The 27436-nt window shown below is 45.0% G+C and overlaps 2 protein-coding genes across 6 annotated transcripts in view; both read right to left on the reverse strand.

Moving 5' to 3' along the window:
* Positions 1-464: 464 nt before the first annotated feature.
* On the reverse strand, positions 465-10119 carry hao1 (hydroxyacid oxidase (glycolate oxidase) 1). 2 transcript variants are annotated; one of them, XM_037475331.1, is made up of 8 exons: positions 9934-10119; positions 5065-5216; positions 4636-4900; positions 4312-4484; positions 3953-4044; positions 3084-3242; positions 2808-2877; positions 465-689 (listed from the first exon to the last, which is right to left on the reverse strand). In XM_037475331.1, the coding sequence occupies exons 1-8, from the start codon at positions 10068-10070 to the stop codon at positions 622-624; spliced, it is 1116 nt and encodes a 371-aa protein (XP_037331228.1). In that variant the 5' UTR covers positions 10071-10119; the 3' UTR covers positions 465-621. The 2 variants fall into 2 exon arrangements, with proteins under 2 accessions (XP_037331228.1, XP_037331229.1); XM_037475332.2 differs by having other exon boundaries at positions 5065-5118; positions 9934-10081.
* Positions 10120-10510: 391 nt separating this feature from the next.
* Positions 10511-27436, reverse strand: part of smg1 (SMG1 nonsense mediated mRNA decay associated PI3K related kinase) — a 52944-nt gene continuing 36018 nt past the window's right edge. For all 4 annotated transcript variants that reach the window (XM_037475322.2, XM_037475323.2, XM_037475324.2 and 1 more), the window contains exons 38-64: positions 26744-26898; positions 25676-25898; positions 25298-25544; positions 24755-24984; positions 24295-24540; positions 24079-24217; positions 23830-23939; positions 23486-23707; positions 23047-23240; positions 22335-22507; positions 21892-22171; positions 21196-21468; positions 20886-21120; positions 19933-20144; positions 19619-19775; positions 19140-19329; positions 18352-18632; positions 17020-17229; positions 15780-15917; positions 15472-15624; positions 15214-15393; positions 14592-14819; positions 14086-14297; positions 13896-13996; positions 12765-12947; positions 12430-12536; positions 10511-11679 (exon numbers count right to left, since the gene is read on the reverse strand). In XM_037475322.2, the coding sequence (XP_037331219.2) occupies positions 11602-11679; positions 12430-12536; positions 12765-12947; positions 13896-13996; positions 14086-14297; positions 14592-14819; positions 15214-15393; positions 15472-15624; positions 15780-15917; positions 17020-17229; positions 18352-18632; positions 19140-19329; positions 19619-19775; positions 19933-20144; positions 20886-21120; positions 21196-21468; positions 21892-22171; positions 22335-22507; positions 23047-23240; positions 23486-23707; positions 23830-23939; positions 24079-24217; positions 24295-24540; positions 24755-24984; positions 25298-25544; positions 25676-25898; positions 26744-26898 (5157 nt within the window). In that variant the 3' untranslated portion in view covers positions 10511-11601. The remainder of the gene's footprint in view (positions 11680-12429; positions 12537-12764; positions 12948-13895; positions 13997-14085; positions 14298-14591; positions 14820-15213; positions 15394-15471; positions 15625-15779; positions 15918-17019; positions 17230-18351; positions 18633-19139; positions 19330-19618; positions 19776-19932; positions 20145-20885; positions 21121-21195; positions 21469-21891; positions 22172-22334; positions 22508-23046; positions 23241-23485; positions 23708-23829; positions 23940-24078; positions 24218-24294; positions 24541-24754; positions 24985-25297; positions 25545-25675; positions 25899-26743; positions 26899-27436) is intronic.

Raw genomic sequence — 27436 nt, forward strand, 5'->3', positions numbered from 1 at the left:
CTGATGAAAATACTAAAGTGAGCAACAACTAATAAATTGGGTTTCAACACTGGAAGGAAATTGTGCTGTTGGAGCAGATTGTTGGTGAATTTCATTGCTTTCGTCTTCCTATTGTAGGCACCTACTTTTATACCAACATTAGAACGTTTTAAGAGCCGTGACCCGTTTTCATATGCCTTGAAGGTATTAGATTAAACTGGTTAGCATCTAGGGTTACTTACAGTTCTCAAAATAGCCCTCAAACCTTCCGATTTTGAAAGTGGGCCTGCAACTAAGCCACCACAGACTTTGCAAAAACAAGCATCAAATAATATGGACTATTACATAGAGATTGGATTTTGAAGTTTTCCTAGAGCAGTTTAATGTCGCATTAGTCTTTTCCTTTTTGAATAAAGTTCTGACACAGAACAATGAGCACAAAAAATTTAAATTGGTACCAAATAATTTACTTACTTGAGACAATGGCCAGTATTTAGCAGATTGGTTTATTAAATAAAAAAATGAATTATATTTGCAGTTATAGCAAATCAACAAAATCTGAATACATATAAAATATTCATATTTTGACAAATGAATGTCCGGTGATCCGTCAAAAATGGATTGTCTTAGCAGATTCTTCTCTTACATCCTGGAGGTGAACTCCATCTTCCTTACAAGGGCCCTGCTCACCTCAGATACAGAACGACAACCTGCACACGTCCACACACACGTACAATGCAAAGAAAACAGAGGAAAATAGTTGATGGATGAGTGTTTACTCTGTGGTGACCTTTGGGGTTTGAAAAGTGAAACCATCACAAAGGTGCCAAAACTGCAGTCCCTCAAATGACCACTTGCAGGCTCCAGAAGTGGGTCAATGCTCATCCACACCTGTTAACATGCCCAACTTACCTGTAGAAACAAATGTTGTAACGTGGTGTAAAATTAAAACCTTTTGCCCTTCTTGTTATCAGTGTTAACCCACTATATTCAATAATGCAGTTAATTATAATTTATCCATCGTTACTTTGCTTACTACTCTATACTATATACCAGAGGTGTGGACTCGAGTCATGTGACTTGGACTCGAGTCAGACTCGAGTCATGAATTTGATGACTTCAGACTCGACAAAACGTACAAAGACTTGCAACTCGACTTGGACTTTAACATCGATGACTCGTGACTTCACTTGGACTCGAGCCTTTCGAGAAGACTTGCTACTTCCCATGAAAACTGGGGGAAAACATTTTCGCACGGCCGCGCCGCTCTGTTTATCTGCATCTGTCAAAAAAATGTGCGCCACCTGTATGCAGAGAGCGCTGCCTGCACGACATCCAATCACTGCAGTCCCACCTGGTTCTGATTCGACAGCATCTAAACAGGCACATTGCAAGACAACCAATGAAGCGCAACAACGCGCCAGTTGGAAAAATGATCCCGAAGATAGTTTCGTTTGGCTATAAAAATCACGAGGTAGTCGACAAAAAACGAGTTGCTATTTGCAAAACATGCGGGTCGAAGATTACAGACGGAGCTCCCACAACGTCCAACTTTGTTCGACACCTGAAGTTGCACAAAGAAAAGTAAGTTTTGAACGAATGCTGAGCACCTTATCAAATGTACCGTAACTCACTAGCATTTTACCGTATCAACGAGACAGCTCGTTCATGCTTACAAAAATCGGGATTTTTGAACCCGTATTCAGACTCCGATGAAAATCCTTTCCAACATTATGTCAACGTCCGTTTTAAAGTACTATAACACAGTCACAGTCGATCCACCATTACCCTTCCCTACGTAGTCTAAGTCTGTGAGGCAGCGCACCATCACCCAGGGTTCCCCGTCCCCACTTTGCTTTAAAGCATATGACTTTGGTTTCTTGAGGGAAGGGCTTTTGAAGCAGTGAAAATATTCTTAATGTTGCATAAACGGAAATGTATTATCATATACCTTAGTGTACAATAGACAATGAATATTAACACAACATTGATATGAGTAAAGAGTCGTTTCAAATAAAACATGTGGTTATAAGGGATTTTCTGTAATAAGAGGACTTGAAATTACTCGAAACTAAAATGGTAAGACTTTGGACTCGACTTGAGACTTGTTGGCTTTGACTTTTGACTCGACTTGGGACTTGCCTCATCTTTGACTCGACTTGACTTGACTCAAGGGCAACGACTTGAGACTTACTTGTGACTTAACAATGACTTTGTCCCACCTCTGCTATATACTACTCATTGTTTTTTACATTCTTTACACATGACATCGATTCCCCCGTCTATCCCGGCAGAGGGACCTTCCTCGGCCATTCTCCCTACGGTTCCTTCCTTTTTTCTCCCCATTGAAAGTTGTTCCTGTGTGATTGTGAGGGTTTGGGAACACAGGATGTCACATGAGGAGTACAGTTTGTGAAACCCTTTCAGGCAAATTTGTAATCCGTAACTTTGGCCTACATAAAATGTTTAGAATTGAATATAATTTTTGCCTCCATAGCTAATTTCTCTGTTCATGACAACTGTAAAGGCATCACGATTTATGGCACAAAATGAATTACGAATGCACCTTACTAATCTAGCAAGCCAGGCCCCGCCAAGACTTTCTCCAGCTCCCCCCTTCTATCTAAATATGGTGACTGTTGGGTGTCAACCCAACAAAACATGATGGTGATGGCCGAAAGGACAAACTGAAAATGGTTTTCATAAAATTAATTTGTTGATGCACAGACGTTACCATCCAACTTCATATACAGTCACTGGTATTTTCCCCAAGCATATGCCCTGTGACTGTGTACACGTGCATAGGTGAGTGTGTGTTTATTTATTACCTGACAGTGCCATAGCCAGTCGCAGCTCGTCGTGTAGAAGTTCCAGAATCTCTATAACTCCTTGTTCCCCCTGGACACACACAAATGACATCTTTTCGCATTGTAACGTCCTACCAACTTTCAAAAGCACAAATAGAATTAGTCATTAAAGCATATTTCCAGAGGTGTTAAGTTTAACCCCTCCAGACGTAAACTATTCAAGGAGTCCACACAGTGATCCTCTCGGCTCTCCTTTTGCTTAGGGCCAATGCCACTTGAGAGATTGTGGCGCTTCACCTGACAGGCGAGGCCCCACAGCACTGGTCGGCCGATGAAGACAGCCTTTGCTCCCAGAGCTAAGGCTTTCAGGACGTCTGTCCCCCGCCGCACTCCTCCATCCATGTAGACATCACAGCGACCCTGCACTGCCTGCACCACCTCCTCCAACACATCTAGCTACAAGGAAACAAAGACACATTTTGCAATTAAAGGTTCCATGTGATATTCTATTGTAGCAGGTGGCACAATGGGGTGGCGCTCTGAATTCAAGGCTGTGGACTTTGCCAGGGAATGCCAGTTTCCTGTTGCATGGCCAGAGTGTTGCTGGACCCACAGCACCCACATTTCTTTGATCGGGTAAATATGTTTCTATGTTGATGTTTCATATATATATCAGTTGCATATTTGAACATGTACTTTGCATGGCAGGTTTGGGATGAGAGGCGCTGATCCAAGCAGAAGGAATGGATGAATGACTGGGTATGGGAGTTCGACACAACAGTCATCATCCCGCTACCTGCTGTCCTTTTTTTGTTTCTGTCCTTGATTTTGTTTTCCGTAGTTAGTCCGTTCCTGGTCTATTGTATGTTGTTCCCTGTATGTAAGAGTGGACTAAATACTTTAATTTTTTTGTTTGTTTGTCATCTGGTCACTTTCCCTACATTCCTCTGTACTTTCTGCAGTGCTCTGGGTAGACGACCTAATCCTTGGTGAACTAAAGGGTGGGTTGGTTTTGCCGTGATTTGCCATGTACACAGGTGTGCAGGGCTGTGCGAGTTAAGCGGGTTTGGCCGCGTGGTGCATGGATCATTCAGGTGTTACTCAGAGCTTGTAATGATGATATTTAATTTAAAAAAAACAATTCACACACACATGCAGACACACACCGTGGCAGGAACTCCATCCAGTTGTCGAGCGCCGTGATTGGACACCAGGATTCCGTCAACGCCATAGTTCACAGCTTGGGTGGCGTCCTCACCTGATGCCACACACAAACAATGCTGACCAATTTCATCTTTAACCAGACAGCACAAAATGTGTTCTGAGATATTTGCAGGTTTGCATAACTAGTAATTGCTTACTGCAAAAACTGACTTAATCACTTTGACTCTGTACTATAACTGGTTTGCGCTCTACAATCAAATGTAAATACATTTTTCCAAATACTATCTGAGATTTTTCATTTTTTGATAATGGCATTATAAAATAATGTTGTAAGCTACAAAGGGTGTGTATGTCAATATACCATTAACCACCCCTTTTACAATCACTGGTAGGTAGGTGTGTTTTTTTATCCATGTGATGTCATCCCAACTGAGAGAGGGGTCTATTGCATTAGCAACATAAACAGCCAAACCACTGTCGTTGACATAGTTTCCCTCAGAGAAAGCCAGGGAGGCAGATGAGAAGTTGGACATGCTGAAGAGCGAGAGAGAGAGAGAGAGTATGAAAGAGAGAAAGAGAGAGAGGGAGAGACACACCACTGTTACCATGGTCCACACATTGTTGTCTCCATTGTGGAAGTGGGAAGTGATTACATTTTCCTCAGCTCTGTTGTGTTGGTTCTTACCTCAGGTGTGGGGGCAGTTTAAAGCGGTTGCGCATGTCATCCCGTCTTCTTCCCAGATATGGCGTATCCACAGTAACAAAGATAGCCTTATAGCCGGCCTCTTCTGCCCGCCGGACCAAGGATAGTGTGAGCTCTCGGTCTTTATAGATGTAAAGCTGCAGCCACATGACACCTCCTTGTGAGGCTTTCATTGCTGACATCACTTCCTCTATTGTGGAGGTGGCCCAGGAGCTCAGCATCATCCCTGTCCCCACTGCTCGGCATGCTGAATAGGTATATAATATTACGACTTATTGGAATGAGCCTCAGACCCATAACTGTATATGTATATACAAACTGTGCTCTATACATATATGTATGTTACTGTTGAGATAGCCGTAACACTATAATTCCAATGTATTTCCACTGCGTGTGTGTGTGTGTGTATACCTCTTGCTGTAGCTGTTTCTCCCTCAGGGTGAGCCATTCTCTGCATTGCTGTGGCTGCAACACAGATAGGCATGCTAAGCCTCTGGCCCAGCAGAGAGACAGAAAGATCTACTGTGGACACATCCCTCAACACCCGTGGGATAAGACGCCACCTGCACGCACACACACATACATTGGTAACACAAGTTCTCTCTTCCTGCTTGACACAGTCAGTTCAGCAGCAATCAATATTCCAACATCCATTAACTGAAATCAAAGTCATTGTAACCAGGTGGATAGTTTGACTACCTTATATATTGCTGAATGATTGTGATGTAAACAGATTTATGATCTAAGGGTTTGTTATCATTCTGGTCTAATGCATTTCTGGTTGTTGATACATTTTACAATATGCTTTTCATTGGTTATTTCGGGATTTGGTTATTATTTTGCAGACTCTCCATTGGGTAAAGGAAAATAATTCCCACTCCTCCTAGAAAAATATCAGTGTGATGGAGTGCTAACTGTTTTTACCAAGTAGTTCAGCGACCAAAGTAAAAACTGGTAAAACTATAAAAGACGCATTGTGTGCGTCGTGAGACTACATCTATGCGACAGGAAAGGGGTGAACTTTACAACGTTTGGCAGTGTCTTGGCTAGGTTTTTGAAGTTCCCTGAATACCTTCTGCTTCTGGATATTGATGTGTAGACTTGACATCATGTCCACGATTACAGCGTACGAGTGGCCCTCGTTAAAATATTGAACGCAATGATGCAGTATGTCTGGTGTTTCCGTCTGGTACGCGTCCTTTAAAAACTCCAAACACCGACCACACGTAAAGCAAAACCGCGTTAAGCGTCATGCCTTTGCCACAAAACGGGCAAAACATCCGTCGGCCGCAGTCCATGTTCGGACGGTCACCATGAACGTCTTTGTCGCCATAAACTCCACAACCAATGACAATTCAAAAACACCGCGCTCAACACTTCCGTACGTGGTACATTCCCTTTCCGTGAAGAATCTGTCATTTGTAAATTTGTTTCGGGATTGGTAAAAGTGTTTAGCGTCTTGTTAATTTGTTTTCTAAAATGTTAATTTGTTTTCTAAAATGTTAATTTGTTTTCCAAAATGTTAATTTGTCTCAAGCTTTGTAAAAGTGTTTCATTCTTTGTAATGTTGCTTTGCACTTCAGGGCCACCGTAGGTTCACTGGCTGAGCAGCCAATGTGTCAGAAGGCCCGACTGACCAACAAGCCCCGACGCCGATTCAACATGTCGAATCGGCCGTAACAAAGCCGACGAGGACTGACTTCAGCCGACGGTGCGGAAAACACACTGAGGAGATTTAGTCGGCCGACGCACAAAAACCGCCCGACGGCCGACTGTCGGCTTGGTGTGTTCTAGGCTTAACTCTTTTGATTCCTTTGAACTGAATTGACTGACTATTGATCAAATCATGAAAGAAAACAAGGCAGGACTTGAATTTAAAGGAAATTGATCAAAGAGGAATCAACTGAAGGAACACTGAGACAATTAAAGGATACCTTTAAAATATCAACAGAATGGTGTTGATAATATGTCAATAAGAGCATAGTCAATGTTGTGCAGGATTTTACTTGAAAAAAGGTTTTCCTGTGTTCATACGGTTCAATATAATCTTTGAAATCAAACCCTCAAGTGGCTCCTTTTCCTTTGTGTGGTAAATTCTTATTTTCTAACCTCTGCCAACGAACCTAGACCTTCGCCCAATAATAATTTGAATATCCTGCGTAATCTACGGGTTACATCATCTACACTCTAACCTCTGATCAGATGTTCCTATTGCACTCAGAGAATTCAGTCTGTACACATATCTGGAGAGGATGACCAAAGGTGATACAACATCATTTGGGATGTGGATGAGAACTCGAGGTGACTAGCACTGTTGTATTTCAATATCTAGCTATCCTATGCAAATATGTGTAATGAATAGGTATTGTATTGCATTGCAGCAATAATGTTCGATGTTGGCGTGGTCTGCTACTTTGTAATGAATTTTCATTCATTCAGTGATTAAGTCTTAAACTGATGAGCCTTAACATTTGCACTATTATGAAGTGGTTATCTGTTGCAAATGACCAGAAACAATAAGCTGCTCACTCTGGCGTGAGATCCAAGAACCCAGCGGCAGTTACAGTGTATCATCAAAGAGGAGAAGATTCTCATTACACTCTGACAGTAATAGATTAATCAAGTCTTCCAAAACGCTGCTAGCTTGACAGCCGTGGGTACTAATCACAGCCATATTCTTGATCTACGTTCATACTGATAGTTCTGTTGGAGTGACTTTTGAGGAAGTTGCCAACTTTCTTGCTAGTCAAGTGTTGGAAAAACTGCAATAATGTAATGTTGTGATAGGAAGGGGGTTTCAGACAAAACAACACAAGATTACATCTCTATCGTTCAATAAGTTGTGTTTATGACATGTCAGCTGACATAAGATGGCCGCTCAGGATTTGATAATCGGAACTAACCGGACAAACACGGCACTAGAAAAGAAACGCGTCGGCCCCCGCCTGGTTGCCGGTTCGTCTGAGACTATGATATGAATATATTCTTCATGTCACAAAAACACACTTCTATTACTTCTAAATCAAGCCAGTCAAGATCACATTGTTTGTTGATGAATGTACGTCCAGAAAAGATATCAAGTGAAAACCATAAGGCAAAGAAAGGTACATATTGTTTTTACACATTGTATAGATTAATGTGTTAATTTAGTCAGCCCTACAAATAAAATACAATTACTTACTAAAAACAGTGGACGTTGGTGGAGAATTAAAAGAAAGTGCGAGTGCGAGTACGAGTTCTGTTCCTATTTATACCAAAGTGGAGGCTGTTCCTTTTAAAAACATTCACAAAACCAGTTTACAATACCTGTTTTATTATCTAGGTTTTTATGAGACAACAGGGATATTATTACATGCATGCTTTGTAATATTATTTGTTTAAGCTGTAATAAAATAAATAATAATAGAAAGGTGGGCTGGTGCTGGCTAGCAATGTGGCAGCCAGACCGACAGCTGTGGCCCGAACCTGGAAGCACTGGGGCTAGCGGGCTAAATTCTCTTCTAAGTTAAGTTGAAAGCTTGCAGGATTGGCGGTCTTTCCCTGGTGAATTCAACCAGAGAGCTGAGAGCTAAAACTGCTAAAAGCTTAAAAAATAAGAAACAGCAACATCAAGGCTGCCATCCACGGTCATCTTAGATTCAAGAACAAGTCCCTTAGCAACCCACCCGACAGACAACCAATTTTCTTTCTCTCAACATGTCTCAGTCTGAATAGGTCTGATTCTGTAATGCCAGATCTGGTCCAGGTTTGGCAGCCATTAATGGGCCAGAACCTGTTTCACTGCTGGTTGCCAATAAATCCAGCTGGCATGTCTCAACTTAGAGTAGGGCCAATTCTATAATGTCAGATTCGGCCCATGTTCGGCAGCCATCAACGAGCCAGAGCTGGAGCCATGTCAACCAGAATAGGCCAGTTTGTATAATGCCAGATATGGCCCAGATTCTGCAGCCATAGACTGGCCAGAACCTGTTTCAGTGCTGGTTGCCCATAAACCCGGCTGCCATGTTCCTACCAGTATAGGCTCAATTATACATTGCCTCATTTGGCCCTGGTTTGGCAGCCATCAACGGGCCGGAGCTTGTTTCAGTGCTGGTTGCCGATAAACCCAGTGGCCATGTCTGAGCCAGAATAAGGCCAGGTCTGTCGGAAGACAGCCGAGCTAGCCGACACTCAGCCGCAATACGGCCGAGTCCGCTGGCTACTTGGGTGGCTACCTTCATTGGGAAAGAAGTGCCTAGACTGGGCTGTGTGTTCTGGTTGGATTCATATTTTGTCTTTTCAGACAGTTTAATACAAGTTGTTGTATACATCATTAATTTGTCACATGTGACATTATTATTTGGATCACTGTAACAATAAAGATATATTAACTGTCTTCATAGTAAATACAATTTAAACAGATGTAAAATGGCGGAGATGAAGTGGGACTTTGGACGCACAGGTGATGAGGGTGAACCAGGCTGAGCAGAACTGCTGTAATCATTAACCTGCTGGAGACGCTTCTTCATGAGTAAAGGGGGTCAGTGCTGTCAGTTAAATGCGTTATTTGCAAACCCATTTTAACTTAACATGTTTTTTTTAGGGGGGGGGGGGGGGGGGGGGGATGACAGTCTGAAAATGTCAACAGGCCTGTCTGTTTCAGTAGCTGCTAAAAGCAAAGCTTACCTTTTGTTGGTAACCTAACGGTTACGGTTCATTGGTTCTGAAATAAGAGACCTGACTGCTTTGTTCACAGAAAAAAAGAAAATATTAAGCCATGGTTTAACTGCACTACGGACTGAGTCCTTGTTTACCTGAAATGTGCACTTTAGAATTTTATTTTGTACCGCTCTGTTTGGCAATGTTGTTTTTTAGTAAAATAAAACATTTGCATAAAGCAAGCTAATTCACTTTTCCATGTTAAGAGCATTAAAATGAAGAAATTATGGAAAAAATAAATAAATGAAGGGACATTTAGAATAGATCCAAATTTGTGATTGTGATTAAATTTATTTTATATATACACACACTTACACACAATACTATATTGATCATCACATGAACATTAATACATTTGGCTAATGCATTAGTAAATGTAATGTTTTTGTTTGTCTATTAAAGCCTTTTTAATATCAGCTACATTTAGTCAAACATTATGGTTTGGTCTGAGGCAGTTGCAAATTTGTTTACAGATCAAGAACATATTGATGAATTCCAGATTTGCTCGTACGAGTTAAAGCACAGATTTGGGCAGTTTGTGAATGGAAACCAACGCAGTACGTGTGTTTCTGTGTGTTGTACCTGTTAAAGGCAGCGACATTGTCCGTCAGCGTGTTTTGCTCATCAGCTCCTGAGCGGTAGTAGTCGTACACAGCTTTAGGAAGAACTTTCTTGGCTTGTTCCTCAAAGTCGGCCACACAAACACGCTGCACCGACATTGTCGTCCAGTCAAGCTCCAAAACTCTGAGGCGACTAACGAACTGTGCTCTCTGACAAAAGTGCAGTAAGAAGAGCAGCTCTAATGATTAACTAGTTTACACAAGGTCGGCATCGTTGTTCTCAGGGGCAGTGTGCTGCTCATGAGCTGGTGCGGACTGGTGGATTTCTCTGTACAGACACAATTGAATTTAAGACAACTGATTTTGATTATTAATAATAGTCTGTTAATTCACAGGAATGACTATAGAATTCTACACTTTCATTAGTTATATTTTTCTAAAAAGCTACGTTGCATTATTTGGCTAAATAAGACCTTATAAAACATTGATTCTACTTGTAACCGAAGCTGTGTTCCTGAAGGATCAAACCAAACCGCATTGTCTGCAAAGAGAAATGTCACAAGTCAGAGTTCTCATTTATAAATCAAACACTCAACCCATTTCAGTTCCATGTTTATTTGTTATCCAACAAAATCCAATAAAAGCTTTAATAATAAACATTTTGCACCAACACCAAAAACTCAATTTCTCCTACTAAAAATGTAAAACTAGAAGCTCAATATTAATAAAATGCAAGCACTAGGGTGCGGGATGGGATTTGTATGAGACAAGCCAAGCTTCAAAAATCTACTACAGTTCTGGCTAAAGGACTGAACGTCGTTATAAAGCTACACAGACTATTGATGCACATAGAAGAAAAATAATCAGATGGGGCTGTTGCTTTTCTTTAAACTCCCATCCCAAACTATTAGAACGTTTCACTGCTATCCACAAAAGCAAGAACCTTCCTGAGAAAACAACTCCACTTAATCTTTTATTCAGATATGTGTAAATGTATTTACGTTTATCAAACAAAGTAGAGTTTGATGTTCATTCATTCCAGGCTTTAGTTGGGGATTCGTGTAGCCTTAAGAATCCGATTGAACCTTTGTTATCATTGTTACCGCCCAACTGTACAACCCTCTGGCCAATCACAAACAACGCCACTGAGGAAAAGATTGGAGATAAACAAGCGTGGCAATGTAGACGACCAATGGAGCCGAGCTTCAGGCCCGGTGATCTCCATCCACTGCACGTCTCTGTGCTCCTCGCTCCCTGCTTCCTCCTGCCCTCAGGCGCAGTTTGGCACAACAGGATGCAGAGATGTTCATGGGTACAATTTGACAGTGAGCTATGCAGGTGAGGGGGGGGAAGGTATTTCTAAGTTGAGGAGGCCTTTTCCTCCTACCCCCCCCTCCTCATTCGGCGCTGCGTTGCCTGGTCAAACCCCAGAAAGGAAGGCAGGGCCACAGGCCCACAAAGCGTTGTGTTGGCCCGATCGCCGGTGGTAGGGGGAGTGTGGTTGCAGCAGTGCTACTGGGTCGCTGCCCCAGTTTGGGTTTCCAGGAGTTTGGGAGGGCGGACTTAGCATCCGCTTCCCATTTCCTCCCCCCAATGTGGACCGGTGCTGCTGTTCCGACACCCCAGACCTGCTGGACTCTGGTGGATCTCCAAGCCTTTGTTGGACCAAAGACATGACGTGGCGTAGCAATCACACCCAGGCAGTCCAGCCCTCATACAACTGGGCCAGGTTGTCCATGTTGGTCGCCTCTTTGATGACAACGTCCACCTGCAACAAAACATTGCAGCTTCACAACAGAAAGAGAAACACCTCGCCAACATTACGGTCACAGCAGAGATACTTCTCTAAATCACAGTCACACGAGATGTCCTGAATAGATCCTAAGGACGACTATTGGCTAAAATAAAGCTGATCAAATGACTGATGTTCTCAGCATGGTAGTGTTGCAGCACAAAATGCCTCTGAATGTCCCTGGTGTTAAATTGTCCGCTGGGATTAAGTGTGTGTTGGATTAAGGATTTATTTAATGCTATGGTTCCTGTGCCTGATGCGATTCACTTTGGAAATTAAATAATTTCATTTCTATAAAAGTAGCTGCTATTCCTAAAAAGTCCACTGGGGGTCGCACTCTGAGTGAGCGCATGTGTGAGCAGGGGATGGACGTAATATCAAAGTGGACAACACGTGGCCCCCTACCTAAAATGAGTTGGACACTCCTGTAGCTAATGGTTAGACTAGTGTCAGCAGTCCTAAAGAGAAACTAACATTTTTATTGTCACAGAATAACACCAATGAACCACATGATTGCTGCTCTGGAATATTGTGTAGACGGTTGGTGGTTGACTTCTTTTGTCCTTGGGGAGCAATCCCATCAAGTTTCTCTTCCCCCCAAAGTTTTGTGTGGGGAATTTTTAATTCTCTAATGGAAAGTTGTGCAGAATGTAAAATTGTACTATGCAATATGTCATGGCGAGCTATATATTGGCTTCAATCTGCCATGAGACGTGTGTGTGTCACCTGCTCTGTGACGCTCATCCTCCTGTTGGGATCGATGTCTCTGCCCTCCAGCTTGGCCTTCACCCTCTTCCACACACTGACTGCGTAGGAGTTCCTCTCCTGAACAGCTGCAACACAGCAAGCGGCAGCGTCAGAGCAGCGCAGCAGGATTGATCACAACAATGCCCCCCATCATTCGCTCATTAGGCTATTCATTCACGTCACCTCCTGTCAGCTGGACCACTGCCTACGATTTTACTGGTCTGGCCCACTTAAGATGTATGTATACCCTTACCTAAAGTGAGTTAGACCTCTGATGCAGTGCATTCTCTATGTTTAGCAGAGGAGACAAATACCTCGTCCTGTCTTGGGGTCCCGTACAGCCCTCTTGGGGCTGGGGTTGGGGTTGGGGCCTTTGCTGTTAATCATCAGAGTGCTGGGTGGGGTGTCTGTGGGGGTCCCCAGGTTGCGTGGCAGAGCTTTGCGTGCATTCTGGGACATTGAGTCCGGCTGGGTCTTTACCCCACTGCATTTGACAGCTGGAGTGAAAAAAACATGACAATATGCAATTCAAAACCACATAAAGATCAAAACAATAAAGCATGCAAATACATATTCTTGAATTCTGATTGTTGGGGGAGAATTGGTTGATTTGTATATTGGAGTCTCTCTCTCAGGAACCGGGGAAACCTGTGACCTAACCTAGTCCACGGTGGGGGCCTGTTTTCACAGCTGGAATCCATTGTGTTCCTTTAAATGATCATTTGTTCTTTCCTTTTGTCTGTCAAAACATGGTTGCCTGGGTCACATGAAGGGAGGGACTTTCCTACTGAAATCCCTTTTTCAGGGGGGGTCTTCTGATTGGACAACACAAATCTCTCTGATGTATATTAAAGCTTCTCCTACACCAAGAAGCTTGGTCAGATCTTCCTGCTGTTGATCCTTTCTGTATTGATGATTTTTCTATATTCTAGTTGGTAATAAAAAAATCACTAAGCGAGTTCAAGATACTTTGGATTTCTCACAAGGGCTTAATCCACAAATTTCCACCACGCTGATCATCCGCCCGAAGCTTGCGCCATGCGTTCTGGCCCAGCAGACCGATGTTACCAGCTCTGCAAATTCTAACATATACGTTGTTGTTGTTCACAATGCAGCATTAGCAATCAAATGTTCTATTGTCCGCAGGAAAATGAGATGCCTTTAATCTTGGCACCCACTTTGTGACAAAGTGTTGGTTCTAGTCCTGTTGCGTTTGCACCCAGAGTGCAACAGTTTGATGTATTTCACTGTAAAATAGAGGCTGTGTGTCTATGCTATTTCTTGATGCATGATTCCGAAGTCAATGAGTAAATAATTGTGAATAGGATTCTTGGCATAATTAAGAAGCCCTGGTTCCTCGTGTAATCTAGCTCCTGTGGTCCTCAGGGGGCACTAACTGGAGACAGGCGCTGTCCTCAGCCGGGGGGGAAGGTGCGGTGTCTTACCTGCAGCAAAGCTCGTTTGTGCAGCGGAAACAGGACTGGCACATTCCCCGTCTCGGTCAGTCACCAGCGGGGAGGCAAAGCCCACCAGGCCGTTATACACGCTGTGGTGAGGCACACACGTGTCATTCATACAGGATCACACAAGGAAATGCAATGTGTGTGTGTGTGTGTGCGCACACACGGCACGTACCTCTGGCTCTGGGAGTGCAGCTCCTTCAGGATATCAGGGATCTCCTCCAGCAGTTCAAACTGCTCCTGGTTGCGAGGCTGCCCGCTGGCCTGGACCACAGTGAATAAGACCAGCTGGATGTTGTCCTGCCAGGCTTTGTACAGCAGCAGGAAGTGACGCACGCTGTCCTCATATGGCACGTCTTCACCATCGGCCAGCGCTGCCTCCTCGTCCTGTATGACACCAACAACAGTGTTGGATGACTGCTGGTCGCAAAGACATCAGACCCCTTAAAACAAGCTGTCCAAGGCTGACATTCACAACACTTTGCTTTTTTTATTTAACATGGATGCAGGTCCTCTTTTGACATAAATACTATGCTTTAGTGGTGCCTCAGAGAGAGGCACTAAAACAGAAGGTGAATACGAGAGATAATTGTTTAACACCAACGCAAAAAAGATATTCTAGTTGACATACAAGCAGGACTCTAATAAAGGTCTCAATACGCGCTGGAGCTGGAATGGTACCTTGGACATGGCTTTGAGTAGGTGCTTGACGTCAGCCAGTTGGCGGTTGTGGTTGGACAGAATGGTCTTGATGGAGTCGACCAGGAGCTGCAAAGTCTCGCCGCAGGACTCTAGCTGCTGCTCCCGCTCCTCTTGAGTCCTCCGTTCAACGCTCAGCTCCTCTTCCAGCTGCCTCTGGGCACAGCTCAGCCAATCAGAGCTGCCTATGGGCAGGTCCAGCACGGGACTCTGCAATGACCAAAAGGAGCTTAAAAGGTACCGTGTGAAGCCAGGCTAGAAGGCAGTTCTTTTAATGTTTCACCTTCCACTGACTGACGCTGCATCCCACCATACAGGACTAAAATCAAGTGAGAATGTGGAAACAGATTATCCAAAGCAATGCACTTTTTGAACCGGACCCGATTGATAGTCTTATTCAATCCAATGGTAATATTCTATTAATGTGCAGTGTGTGTTGAATACATTTTTAAATTATTTTAAATTAATTTAAGTTACATTTTGGAAATATATAAACAGGATGTCAAGAAAAGGAATACACCTCACAGATAAATACAACATGTGAGTACTATATATTTGTGACTGCTGCAGAATGGACCTTAAAGAGCTCAGAGGCTACACCCACCAGTCTGAGCAGCAGTTGGAGTTCCAGTGGGGAAACTGTGCTGCTAAACTGGGCAGCATAGGAACAGGTTTGCTGGCAGCGTTTCAGCAGCTCAAACAGCGCTGCGTCCATGTTGAGGGCCTCAGGGGATCGGGTCCGGAGGCTTTCAAAGTTCAGTATGGTGGAGCACAAGAAGGTGACCTTAAAAAACACAAAAAAGGAACCTAAGAGAGAGTCCAGTCACTTGAGCTTTGGGAATGGCCCCCTGAGCGGTGATACCTGGCTGCTGCGCTGGTTCTCTCGGGCCACCATGGAGCGCCTCTCCCTAATGGTCATCTCAAAGTCCTGCAGGACGGGGGCCAGGGCCGGGTTTGCGCCACCAGCCCACTTTAGGCGCTGCTCAATACTGGCCTCCAGCGACGCCAGTTTCTCCTAAAACCACCAACAATCAGACACTAAAGCTGGAAAGCAGGAAAATTATTTCCTGCCCTAAATAAGAAAAAAATGTTGACGGCCGCATGGCGATGGGTTCAACACCCACATTTTGTGAATAAAAAGACCTGCAATATGGTACATGTGAGCCTGACCTGAATGACCATGATGGATCCCTCATCTTGATTCAGCTTGTACAGCTTCTTCTTCATGTTGCCGAGTATGACTGAGCGAGGAAGAATGCTGACACTTAGCGGCTGATTGTTGGGGCCCAGAACGTCCTCATGCTGCCACTGGAAGGGGACACGCACAAAAGCTGGAGGTTATCCATTCATGCACATAACAAATACAAAGCCTAGGGTTTTAAGTGGAGCTTACAGGCAACAAAGGTGGGATTGTTGAGGCTGTTGGACGTAATAACGAATAACACTACTACGTATAACAGCCTTTAAAATGTCTTCAACTAGTTTCAAATTAAGGTCCTCACTACAACCTGTCATCTATTGCATTTCAAGGAATTAGTATTCTTCTCACCAGTGCTTTGCCTTTTTGGGGGCTTTATCATATCCCAAAAGTTGTTCAATTTGACATGCATGTCTCTATAGTGCCCCCTAGAAATTTGCACCCCAGCAGGCTAGTTGTTTCACCCTGATGACTTTTTCCAACTCCTCCTAAACGCGGAGTCAGGTTCTCTGGATCATTGGTTCAGAAAAGGCTTGTTGATATCTCATTGTTTTGAGAGGATATGGGCCGATGAACTGAAGTGGTGTGGCTTAATGCGTCAACACACACAACTTCCAAATGCCTTGGCCTGCCCCTCAACAAATTTGTGGCATATGTCAATATTGCATCCCTAATTCTTCTAGAATATTTGAAAAATAAGGGGCACTGCAGTTCATTTTTTTAGCCTATATTGTTTTTTTGGAGTTGTAAAAGACCAAACCCATTCCAGAGACTAAACCTGATTCTTTTCAAAATTGGGCAGCGTGATCTTCAGACTGTTGCCGTTTAAAAATGACAAAGCTTGAAAACATTATGGGAGGGGAGATAATTGGCCAAAAAATGGAAGTGTTTGAACTCATAAACCATAAATGATCTAATCTGCTCCACATTTCTCATGTGTCATGACCTCCTTACTCTGTATACATCTTGTTTATTTTAGACCCGGCTCTTCACAAATGAATCCCTCTCAAATGTTGTCAGAAAAGAGCTAAGCCCTTAATAATATTAAAGATAAAGTTGGCAAAGCTTCATCCCCCAGCGTCAATCCACACGGTTAACCTCGACAGAGTAGCGAGGACCATCGCTGCTCGCAGCTTTAATTCAAACTTGATACATGTATGTGTCCATGCTTGAATGCATGAGATGGTATGTGAAACAGTGTGTGTGCCGTACCTGAAACATGGCAATGTGCAGCTGGCTCCTCTGCAAGCTGGCCTTGACGGCCTCCAGTTTGGCATCCAGCCTCCTCAGCAGGTCCACTTTCTTCCAGGCTGTGTCGTAGGACGAGGCCAGCACCGTGGCTCTGTTTAGCAGCAGCTGGGACAGCCGGCCCGACGCCAGGCCCTGCTCCACTGCCTTCCTACAGAGATCCTCCAGAGACACCTTCAGAGCCAGAGCACAGTGGTAAAATTATCAAGGGTCTCAGTACGCGCCAGAGTCAAAGGTCCATCTAACTATTGTCCGTATGAGCTAGATTGCCTCCGTACAGGCATGTCCTCAAATGCAATGGTGTAACCTAATTAGGAAGCCAAAAAGGGATTTTTAAGTTTGTGACATTACAATTAAATAAGTGAATTACTGTTAGATTTATCAAAATGGGGATTATCAACAGTAGCATCATCGTACAGTGTACGGTACCGGATCAACCTATAGCGTTATAAATTCCAAAAACAGGCAGAGAGGCTTCGCTTCTGCAGCAGCACGTGACATAAAAGTAGACTTTAGTCCAGTCTTTATTTCAGTTCAATTTGAATAGGTACAACATATCTGTCCTCGAAACCCTCATGTTGGGGAAGGAAAAACTTTCCAAAAACCCCTTTAAATGGTCCCAAAAAGCTTATTTGAGAGAGGCAATGTAGCTCTGCTGCGCTACGTTAAGATTGTGATACATGGACCTTGGTGAACCAAGTACAGGGATCTGCAATGAAAAAATTATTTATATGCAAAAAATATTTTGTTCTAGTTAAATCTAAATCAATTATTTTTGAATGTATTTATCAAAGCATAATTTGCATTAATCAAAAAGGTGCAGATAATAGTATAAATAAAGAATAGCTGCACTGAAAAAATCATCATGATACCCATCACTGGTTCGGGTCACTATACGTATTGTTAGTTGTAGGGGAATTGTAGCACAGCGTACAAGACATTTAACTTTTTGTTCAAGAAGTAAAGGAAGAGTCACTCTTGAAAATCAGGAAGCTCAACCGGACAACAGGGTTTTTGGAAGCACAAAGACTTGATTAGAGTCTCTGGGTGAAAAATGATTGTTCATTTGTACTTGAAACATAGGACATATCTGGGGATATTAAGTCCCAAATAAGTCTTGCGATTTTAAAATTCTATAGTAATCTCAAAGCGGTCACAAGACACTGTCCAATTAGACGCGCGATTCCTTCTGTGCAAGCAACTTCACGTGGCGAAATTAGTGCAGAGTTCCTCAAATAATGTACTCCACTACCACCATTACCTGGAGATGTGCTATTAAAACACGCTCATTCCTACCTTGCTGTCGGCACCAAAGTCCTTTGCCTCCACCTGTGCGACCACGTCCAGGCCGAGGGCAGACAGGGTGCTGCAGAGGGCCAGACCAATGGCCTGGCCGGACAGACCCATCAGCATCTGCCGAACAAAGTCTGCTGTGAAGCCCTTGATGGGGCGGGTCATCTGTTCCTCACTGACCACTGCAGCAACAGACCCTGTGCCACTGGGCCGCCGGTACAGAGGCTTCCCCAGACCGACTGGTCCATTTGTAGGCAACAGGTCCTCCGCTGGAGAAGTGGTACCTGCACGCACATGTCGGATAGCTGACCAGTGAGGTTCTGACAGTTACATACCACTTATTGCATTGTTGCAGTGGGGTTCCATGATCCTGTTGACCGTCACACACATCTCACAATCAACTAGTTGTACTGAAGATCAGTAGAACGTGGCATCAATTCATGCCCTCGGAAACAACGCTATACTCAATAACGTTATCAAAGCCGTAAGGCAGTACAATTGCTACTAATCTAAAAATTAAAGAGCCCTCAATCCGTAGAAACAGAGTAGCTGATTAGCAAAGCTTCATGTTCCCGCCTAGCAACCACTCTTGTACAGACTCATTTGGTACTACAGATCACATATACTCTTTGGTGAATTTTTACCACAGAAGAAAGATGAAAAGTAACATCCTTTTTAGAAAAATTCAGAGACAAAAGGTATTGTTCAGAGAGCTGACAGGTCATCAGCCAATCAGTGTGAGGGAGGTTTTGTGATTGGTGTGAAGGGACACCAGGTGCTTATTGGCTTACCAGACAGAGTCTGAGCAAAGGAGGCACACAGTCGGAAGAAGTCCCTGATGGTTTGCAGCCTTTTGAGGAAGAATACATCTTCCATGAGCTGCCGCTGACTCGCGCTGTCAAAGAAGTGGAGTTGCGTGGCCCGAGCCTCCCTCAGAACATCCACTTTCCTCCAGGCTGCCGGAACCTCCAGAGAACTCAGCTGAGGACAGTAAGGAGAGGAGCTCTTTAAGTTGCTAACCAAAAGCAGCTTAAATGAAAGCTCGAGGAAAAGTGGATACATGAATCATCCCTCAAGCATTCGCTCGCTGCAACCTGAGACTACAGATTGGGGCTATGACCCACAATCAGCTGTGGGAGAAAAACTGAAAGGCTACCTAGTAATAGATGACAAAAATGGGTTTAAAAATAAATCTAATAACATGCAATAACCAGAGTCAGTGAAGAACATATTAACTGCAGTTTAGCACATGTGAAGGGAAACTTTATACCTTCTCTGTGAGCTGTCCAAACGCTGCTTCGAGCTGGGTGAACATGCCGTCAAAGGCCACAAGCAGCATTTGACCTGCGGACATCTTGGGTGTCTCCTGGCCCCGTCCGTCCATACTGCGAGGCTGGATGAGCTCAGAGTACTGAGCACGCAGCATTCTGAGCACAGGAAGGCAGCCTGGTCATGCATCTTGCATGCTCCCAAAAAAGAGCATTTCAAATCTCACACACACACACGCACACACGCACGCACACACGCACCTGGAAGCAAACGTTTGACCAGTAGAACCGGCACACAGCCACAGGGCCAACTGACCTGGTGATGTGGAGGCAGTGGTTGCGCCCATCGTGGTCCAGGCCTGTGGTGGCCTGCAGACTGTCCACCAAACCCTGAAGACCCAGACCATCAGAGCTCTGCTCCACCAGCTGCTCCAGCTCCACCAACATGGCCTCCAACGTGGGCTCTCCTTTTACCATGCAGCGGAGAGCCTCCGGAAATATGATCTGACGGAAGTTGTTGTTCAGCTCCTGAAGTCAATATGAAGACAAAGCAGAGTCACAAATTGCCCCAGTAGAAGGCCCTGCTGTATTCCAGTCACAGCTGGGAGCCGTCCAGTAAGAATTCAGCTGCACCACCACAGTGTGGTAATGAGGCTTTTCCACTTTGGACTACTCGGTACCTTGACTAAAACACTAGCAAACCGTAGCACTAACAAAAGGTAGCACTTAAATTGTACTTATAATGGCACTTTTCTATAACATGTTTTGAAACTGCTTATTTGATGAAAAATGTACTTTCTTGTTACTTGTTCTTCTGAGTTTATATCTCTATGTGGAAATGCACTTATTGTACGTCGCTTTGGATAAAAGCGTCAGCTAAATGACATGTAATGTAAAAGCTGGCTGCTCTAACCTTTAGGCCCAACACGGACAACATTTGACAAAGCACTAAAAATGCAACTGTAAGAGAACCGTTTCCAACTTTCAGCAGTGAGAAGAGAACAGCACAAACTAACTGAATTATTATAAAGGTATCTTTACATCCCAAGTCTAAAGGTCATCATAGTCATTCTGAAATTGGCAAACTGAAGTGGAACAATTTCCAAGGTAATTTTGTTCAGCTGTCATATCCCTTTGGACTGACATTGAGCGGTTACCATGAACATTTGTTTTATGGATTGATGTTGACATCATTGCTCCTACTGGTTGTCCGTCAGTCTTAATGATAGAACAACAGTTTGTGCTTGATTCACTTCATTGTGCACGTACCTGCAAACAGGTGTACACGGCGCTGACAAGGTAGACTGTTGATGTGATAGCCGAGGGAGCGGGCATGTCCAGGTCATGGGGCAGGAATGGGCAGCGTTGCAGCAGCGTTGCCAGGGCACTAAAGTTCCCAATCATGCAGCAGAGCTCCTCCAGGAACCAAGCCCCATCCCGGGAGATCAGGTCCACCAGCTGCTCTCCAGCACTGGCTGCCGCTCCCTCCATCACAAGGTTCCGTCTGGAAAAAATACCTTTTAGTTCCAACAACGGGAAGGTTTGATACATATCTTATGTGGAAGGATTTGTGTTGAACCTGCTGAGTGAGCAGAGGGCAGAAGTGATGACGGCAGCCAGGCTGAGGGAGCCCGGCTCTCCGTTCTCCCCGAGGAACACGGTGATGCAGTGCTCAATCTCCTGCAGCTGCTCCTCACAGGCAGCGCTAGTTGTGCCCTCAGCCTTCAGTCGCTCCGCCTGGTGAATCACACGGTCGTTGGTATCGGCCACTTGGTGCTGCAAAGTCAGTTCCACATTGGAAAGGAGCTGGCAGGAGGCAACGGGAGGCTGGGGCGCAAACAGCACCTCGTACCTGTGAAGGGAAATTAAAGACTAGGAGTGGGCAGGACAAAGCGCCACCACATCATCTTAATGATAACGAGCTTCTAATAAACAGTGAGCCATGTGGATTTAGTAGTGGGAATAGAAAGTACGCGCTCTGACAACCAGTACTTTAGTCACTGCTTTGCAACAGACTCAAAATGATGCCACAGCTTAAAAAAGCCATCAGTTTATTTGTCACTAAATTTTTTGATTAAAAAAAACAGCCAATTTGACTATTGAGGAAATCTGCAGACTCCCTTGAATGTAGTTACTTCTGCAGAGCAATGAAAGGCTGACTCCAGATTTCAGGGCTAAGTTCCAGATCACCACTACACAATGAGGACCAGAAACGGAATCAGGTATCTCATCGGTTTGAGTGATACCGTTAAGGAAAGCCTCCGCATGCCCTTACTGTCTGTAGATGTGCTGGCAGTGCTCCACAGTCATGTCTCTCAGAAGTTCCTCCAACCAGGTCTTCCACTGGTGGGCGCGGTGCAGCAGCAGGGTAGACCGCGGGTATAGCAGAGCCACCGTGGCATAGCTGTGCAGCTGCTCCAAGCAGCCTCGAAGGGCCCCGCGGCGCTGCTGCAGCAGAGAGCTCACCTCCGCCTCCAGGCTCTCACATTGGCTGATGAGGTGGGCCTGGCCCGCGTTCTGCAGGAAGGCCGTGGCTGGCACATAGCTAGGAGGGCCTGAAAGGGATGGACAGCAAACATGTGTATTCACCATGCTTGTTTAAAGGTAATAAAGGCCTCAAAAAGCAAATACATTCTAGTTATAAATTAACCTATTAATATTCATTGGTATCTACATCATATCAAAAAGCTACTTTATATTCATCCATTCTAATCCTACCAAGATCTATAGGGCTGCTGATGTCCTGCAGCAAGCTGGCCAGCTGGGCGGCCTCCAGGTTGGAAAAAGCCGCCTGGTACTGGGAAATCCACTGGTCCAGGTCCGCTAGCTTGCTCTGTATGGCCTCCTGCACCGTCCGCTGCCGCGACTGCAGCTGGGTGTGTTCGGAGTACCTGGGACAGGGAGGGCTGCTTAAAAACGCATTCAGAGCCATCTGCCTGGCTGCTCACTGCACCAAGAGTAGGGTTGGGTATCGTTTGAATTTGAACAATTCCGATTCAGATTCCTGGTTTCGATTCCGGTTCCCAGCGATTCTCGATTCAGATTCTTTTAAGCGGCAGGGTCAAAAAAGTTAAAGTTTAGCCAGCCTCACTGCTCATTTTAACAGATAGGACAGCTCCGCTCGGGCCACCCGGCACCCGCGCGCACACACTGGTCTGATTCGTCACAAATTCACAACAACCGGGACGCTATCCATGTTCGAACGCGCTGTTATGCCAACACTTCCGGTGGACGCTTCTTCGTTGGTGTTCAGCGGTTTCTATTTCCGGTCGGCGCCAGCGGACTGAGAATCGAAACTAGGAATCGAATTTCAAACTTTTGAACGATACCGGGTAAATCGCAAAGCTAGTCCCGATTCCAATCGATTCTCGATACCCAACCCTAACCAAGAGTCCTAAAATCTGAACATTCATATTGTGCCGACTCAGACCTTTGCTCGAGGGTGAGGATCATATGGTCTGGATGGTTCTCTGCTTCCTCCAGGAAGGCCATCTCTTCTTGCAGTTTGGCCTGTAGCTTCTCCCCCTGGCAGAGCAGCTCCTGCAGGACCAAGTACTCTTCCACAGCCTCCTCTACTGGCGGCAGCACTGCCAGCATCTCGTCACGATTCTTAAACCAGTTCACCTGCAAGATTCCAAATTCAAAACCAAACGTGCATCTTCTACAATGCAATGACCCTTCTCTACCCCCGGTTCCCCGTTTCTGGTAAACTAAATTGTTTGGGCTGATGATGCAGGGATGACGGACTATATAGAAATAGCCATTATCCTTGCCGGGTTGCTGTGTAAATGTAATGCCATTAAATATTAAAAAGACACAAGACATGACGCAACTGAACAGTGGCTAGTATTCTGCATTCCTGACTTCACCTTGATCTCGGCAACCCTGGAGGAGAACAGAGAACGTGTGATGTCCCTCTCCATCTCCCTCTTGCTCTGCTTGTTGTCAGCCTGCTGGCCTCCTCCTCCCCCATACACTGCACCAGCAAAGCCCACTTCCCCCCCGGCAGTCCAGTCCACCAGGGGATCATAGACGAAGGCCTCCAGAAGAGTGAGCAGGGTCTCTCTCCCGCGACGCATCATCTGAACCACCTGAAACGACAAATCAGACTTTAGCGGAGCAACAAATATATGCCGACAAGGTGTCGACACTCCATGCCTTAACAATCAAGTACAGGAAGGATCTACAACTTTCAGGGCGACATGACAGAGACCTGTTCACAGGACAGCCTGAAGATGCCCTCCACTCCAGTGACTCCAAGAGCTGTCTCAATGTTGTGGGTCATCCTGAATGGGACCTTCTCCGGAACCCGCAAACTCTTACCTAGTGATGGAAACATTAACATCCATATCACCTTAAATGGTGACTTTCTATACTGCATAATGTTCATTTAGTAAAGAATGAAAAAAACCTGCATCATCTTATAAGCTCTCCAGTAATGATTAAACCCATGGAAACTTACCTTTTTCAAAGCATACGTTGTAGTCAATGTGCACCACTTCTCCAGTGGTCATGTCAATCAACACGTTGTCAAGGTGGCGGTCACCAAGGCCGATGATATACCCCACCATTGACATAACAGCGGTGGATCTGGCATAGGACTGCAGAACAAAAGAAAAGGAATAAAAACCCAACAGAACACAGAGGGCGTAAATGTTTGATCACATGCTTCAGTTACCTGAGTGACCCTCCACCACTCGCTGGGTGTGGGGCAGGAACACCACAGCTCTCTGGCCAGCAGGTTGGAGGGCGTGGTCTCCATCAACTCTTTCAGCACCTCCTTCATGACGTTCAGAGGCCAGTCTCGTCGAGTCACATCTAGGCTGAGCCCCACTGCCTTCAGGGCTGGCCCGATGCGGCTGTAGTACAGCTCACTGGGACGGGGTACTGGAGGCACTGGCTGCTGCTGCAATAAGTCTTGGGCCTGATGAGGAGAACAAAAACAAATATACATTTAGAACATTTCCTGCTGGGACTTCGATGAACAAACTGAGGCGGTTAACCTGGTTGAGTTTACGCTGCTAATCTCATCAAGTAAAGAGTTTGGTAATCTGTCAGATTTAGCCGTCAAAACAAAAATACAAAAGGATCAAGGAGAAGTAATATGCCGCCTTTACAAATCTACGATGTGTCTTTACCTTTTGAGCTAGCAGCACAGCCTCCCTCTGCTGCCACCGCTTGTAGAGGCCGAAGAGTGGAGTGGCTCCGTCCACCCACTGGATGAGTCCCGACCGGGTCCCGAGGGGGGTGACCGAGTAGTGGCGAGCATGGAAGTGCGGCTGCTCTTGCTGGTTGATCTTGGTGAACATGGTGTTGACAATTGACAGGAACTGCATGATACGCTCGTCTAAATGCAGGTCCTCCAGACCTGAAAAAGACAAGTTGGGAATTACTACGAGCATCACGACTGGGACACAATACAAATTCAATTATTCCAGTTCAAAATTTGAATTTTTTTCCCCCCTTTATAAAAAAAATGGCAACTTGAAAACTTCATTGTAATTGTTGGACAGTGGTTCTGTCATGTGGTAACTTGGAATTCATTTGGAAAGCAGTCATATTTGCCACTGTGTCAACTGATTCAAGAGGGACTCGTGTGTCGCTTCAAGATGCCTCCAAATACAGTCAGACAGCAAAACAAAGTACATCGGTAGTTCTTCGTCCACATCACCATCTCCCACCTTTGAAAAGGTAGGGGTAGTTGCGTCCGTCTGAGCCCAGGAAGAAGAGCTTCTTGGGCTTAGTCTTGGTGGGAAGGATAGTTATAGTGTTGCCCACGCTCTGTATGGTGACAGCGTCCGATGCAGACACCTCGCCCGGCAGGGCCATCTCTGTTGTGGTCATGGACATCAGTCGAGGACTGATCTCATCCAGATGGAGCAGATAGCTGGCCCTCTTCTGAGCACGCTGCTGAAGGCTCAACATGATCTGACACACAAAACAAAGGTTGAGTCAGGCTTTATTACAGATGCAATGAACAATTATCGAGCACACATGCACGCAAATGGATGTGAAACCCAGAGAAGATCACGCTTAGTACAGCTCAGGCGCCAACACACCTGTTTGAAGGGAAGCCAGCTGCTGGCCGGGTTGGCAGGGTTGGAGGGGTTCTTCAAGCGCTCCAGGGCAGAGGTGATTGAGTCCCCGTAGGTCTGCTGGAACCACGTCTCATGGGGCGTCTCTGCTGGAGCCGCTGTGATGCTGCAGACGTGATCCAGCGCGAAAACCACGGGGCGCATCAGAGCAGAGTGCTTCTCGCGCATAATGGCAGTCTTTTCGTCTCTGCAACACAAAGAGTGACTACAGCTTCAAGTACATCATACAGCTTAAACATCTGGTTTCTGTACGCTTGGTCACAACCTCCCGTGCAAACTTGGCAATCAGATCATATATTGATCATTAAAGGGATGATGGAAAATTGAATACTAAAGTGATTTTAACCAAAAAGTACCATCTACTTCTAAGTAAGTAAGTACCACCATCCAATGCAGCTGATGGTGCAGAAAGAGCTCACACTGCCGATCTCATCCAGTAAGGTGTCTGGTAATTGCAGTCTTGGATTTAGATGTCACAACAAAAATACAAAAGATCGCAGAGAAGTAATGTGAGAAGTAAAGTTTGCTTTGTGTGTGATTTGTGTGGCTATGGCTTCACAAATTCAATCCACCATATGGTAAAGTGTATTTTTCATTTAAAAAACATGTACACACGGATCAAGCGCCACTGTGTCGACTGAAGGAACCATCCCACTAGGTCAATAGACATTTTCAAACCTCAATGTGAATACAGAGGTGTGATTTGCCAAGTCTGACTGCTAGGTACAGGTCTTTCTTACCACTTGTGCATGTTGCTGAACCAGAACCATTCTATATGTATAGGTACATGGCAGCAATTTCCCATCCTAATTCAGTCACGCCCTATGTATTCATAGTCCTGAAGTAGTTTTATAAAGAGCACCTAAAAAGTTCCTTTCTACTGTCAAGTCTTTACACAGGAGTGACTCAAATAAAAAAGGGTCAGGCTGCTAGGTGGTAAATGTTATCCAATATATTTGACCATGGCATTAGATGACCCAGATACACAGCAGCCTTCTGGTTTCTCCACTTGGGCTCTGGTGGGAGTCTCACCTGCGCAGCGTGTTGTTGTTCTGGACTCTCTTCACCTCGTCCTCCAGCTGTTGGATCCTTCGCAGGACGTGCATGTGTTGCTGCTGCAACACGCCCAGCCACAGCTCGTCCCACAGCAAGGTCACTCTGCGCAGCTCCCCCACCAGCTGCTGGACCTGGTCAGCACGAAGGAGCAGTTAGCACCTTGGCTTTAGACGTTCTCGACGTAGCTCAGAACAGTGTACTTTGATTCAAAAGTTTCATCCGAGATAAGAAAACAGACAGGGCTGCTCATATTGACACATCGCACAATTTATGAAAAATGAGTGATTTTCCCTTGCATACATATGAAGGTCACCAAAATTTAGTCGATTGCGCTGTCCTCTTGTCTGCTTTGATTGATGAATACGGAGGCGGGCCTTAGGCAGCGCGGCCGCACACGCAGAGCGAACACCGACGGAGGAAGGGAATGTGTATGTCCACTTTGTTTAAAAACAGTGCCAACCAAATCAGGCAACACAACTAAGCCAAAATCTCACCTAAAACAACAACCATCCGAACTATTCGGTTCCTCCGAACTGAGTCTCATCCCCGGCTGCCGCTATCCGCTCGACAAACGTTCTTTGTAAGAGAGTACTTGTATTACTATGCTATTATACTGTCATTATGTTATCAGTGGCATAAAATGGTCTGAAAATTGCAAATGTTGGTGCA

This window comes from Pungitius pungitius, chromosome 12 (genome assembly GCF_949316345.1).
Source record: "Pungitius pungitius chromosome 12, fPunPun2.1, whole genome shotgun sequence".
NCBI classification, from domain to species: domain Eukaryota; kingdom Metazoa; phylum Chordata; class Actinopteri; order Perciformes; family Gasterosteidae; genus Pungitius; species Pungitius pungitius.

Coding starts and splice junctions, on each gene's coding strand:
- hao1 (XM_037475331.1), bottom strand. CDS start 10,070: ATGTCGGTGCAGCGTGTTTGTGTGGCCGACTTTGAGGAACAAGCCAAG. Junction 4,045..4,311: donor TGTAAAAGGGGTGGTTAATG/GTATATTGACAT, acceptor GTGTGGCATCAG/GTGAGGACGCCACCCAAGCT. Junction 2,878..3,083: donor TGTGGGGCCTCGCCTGTCAG/GTGAAGCGCCAC, acceptor GTGTGTGTCCAG/GGGGAACAAGGAGTTATAGA.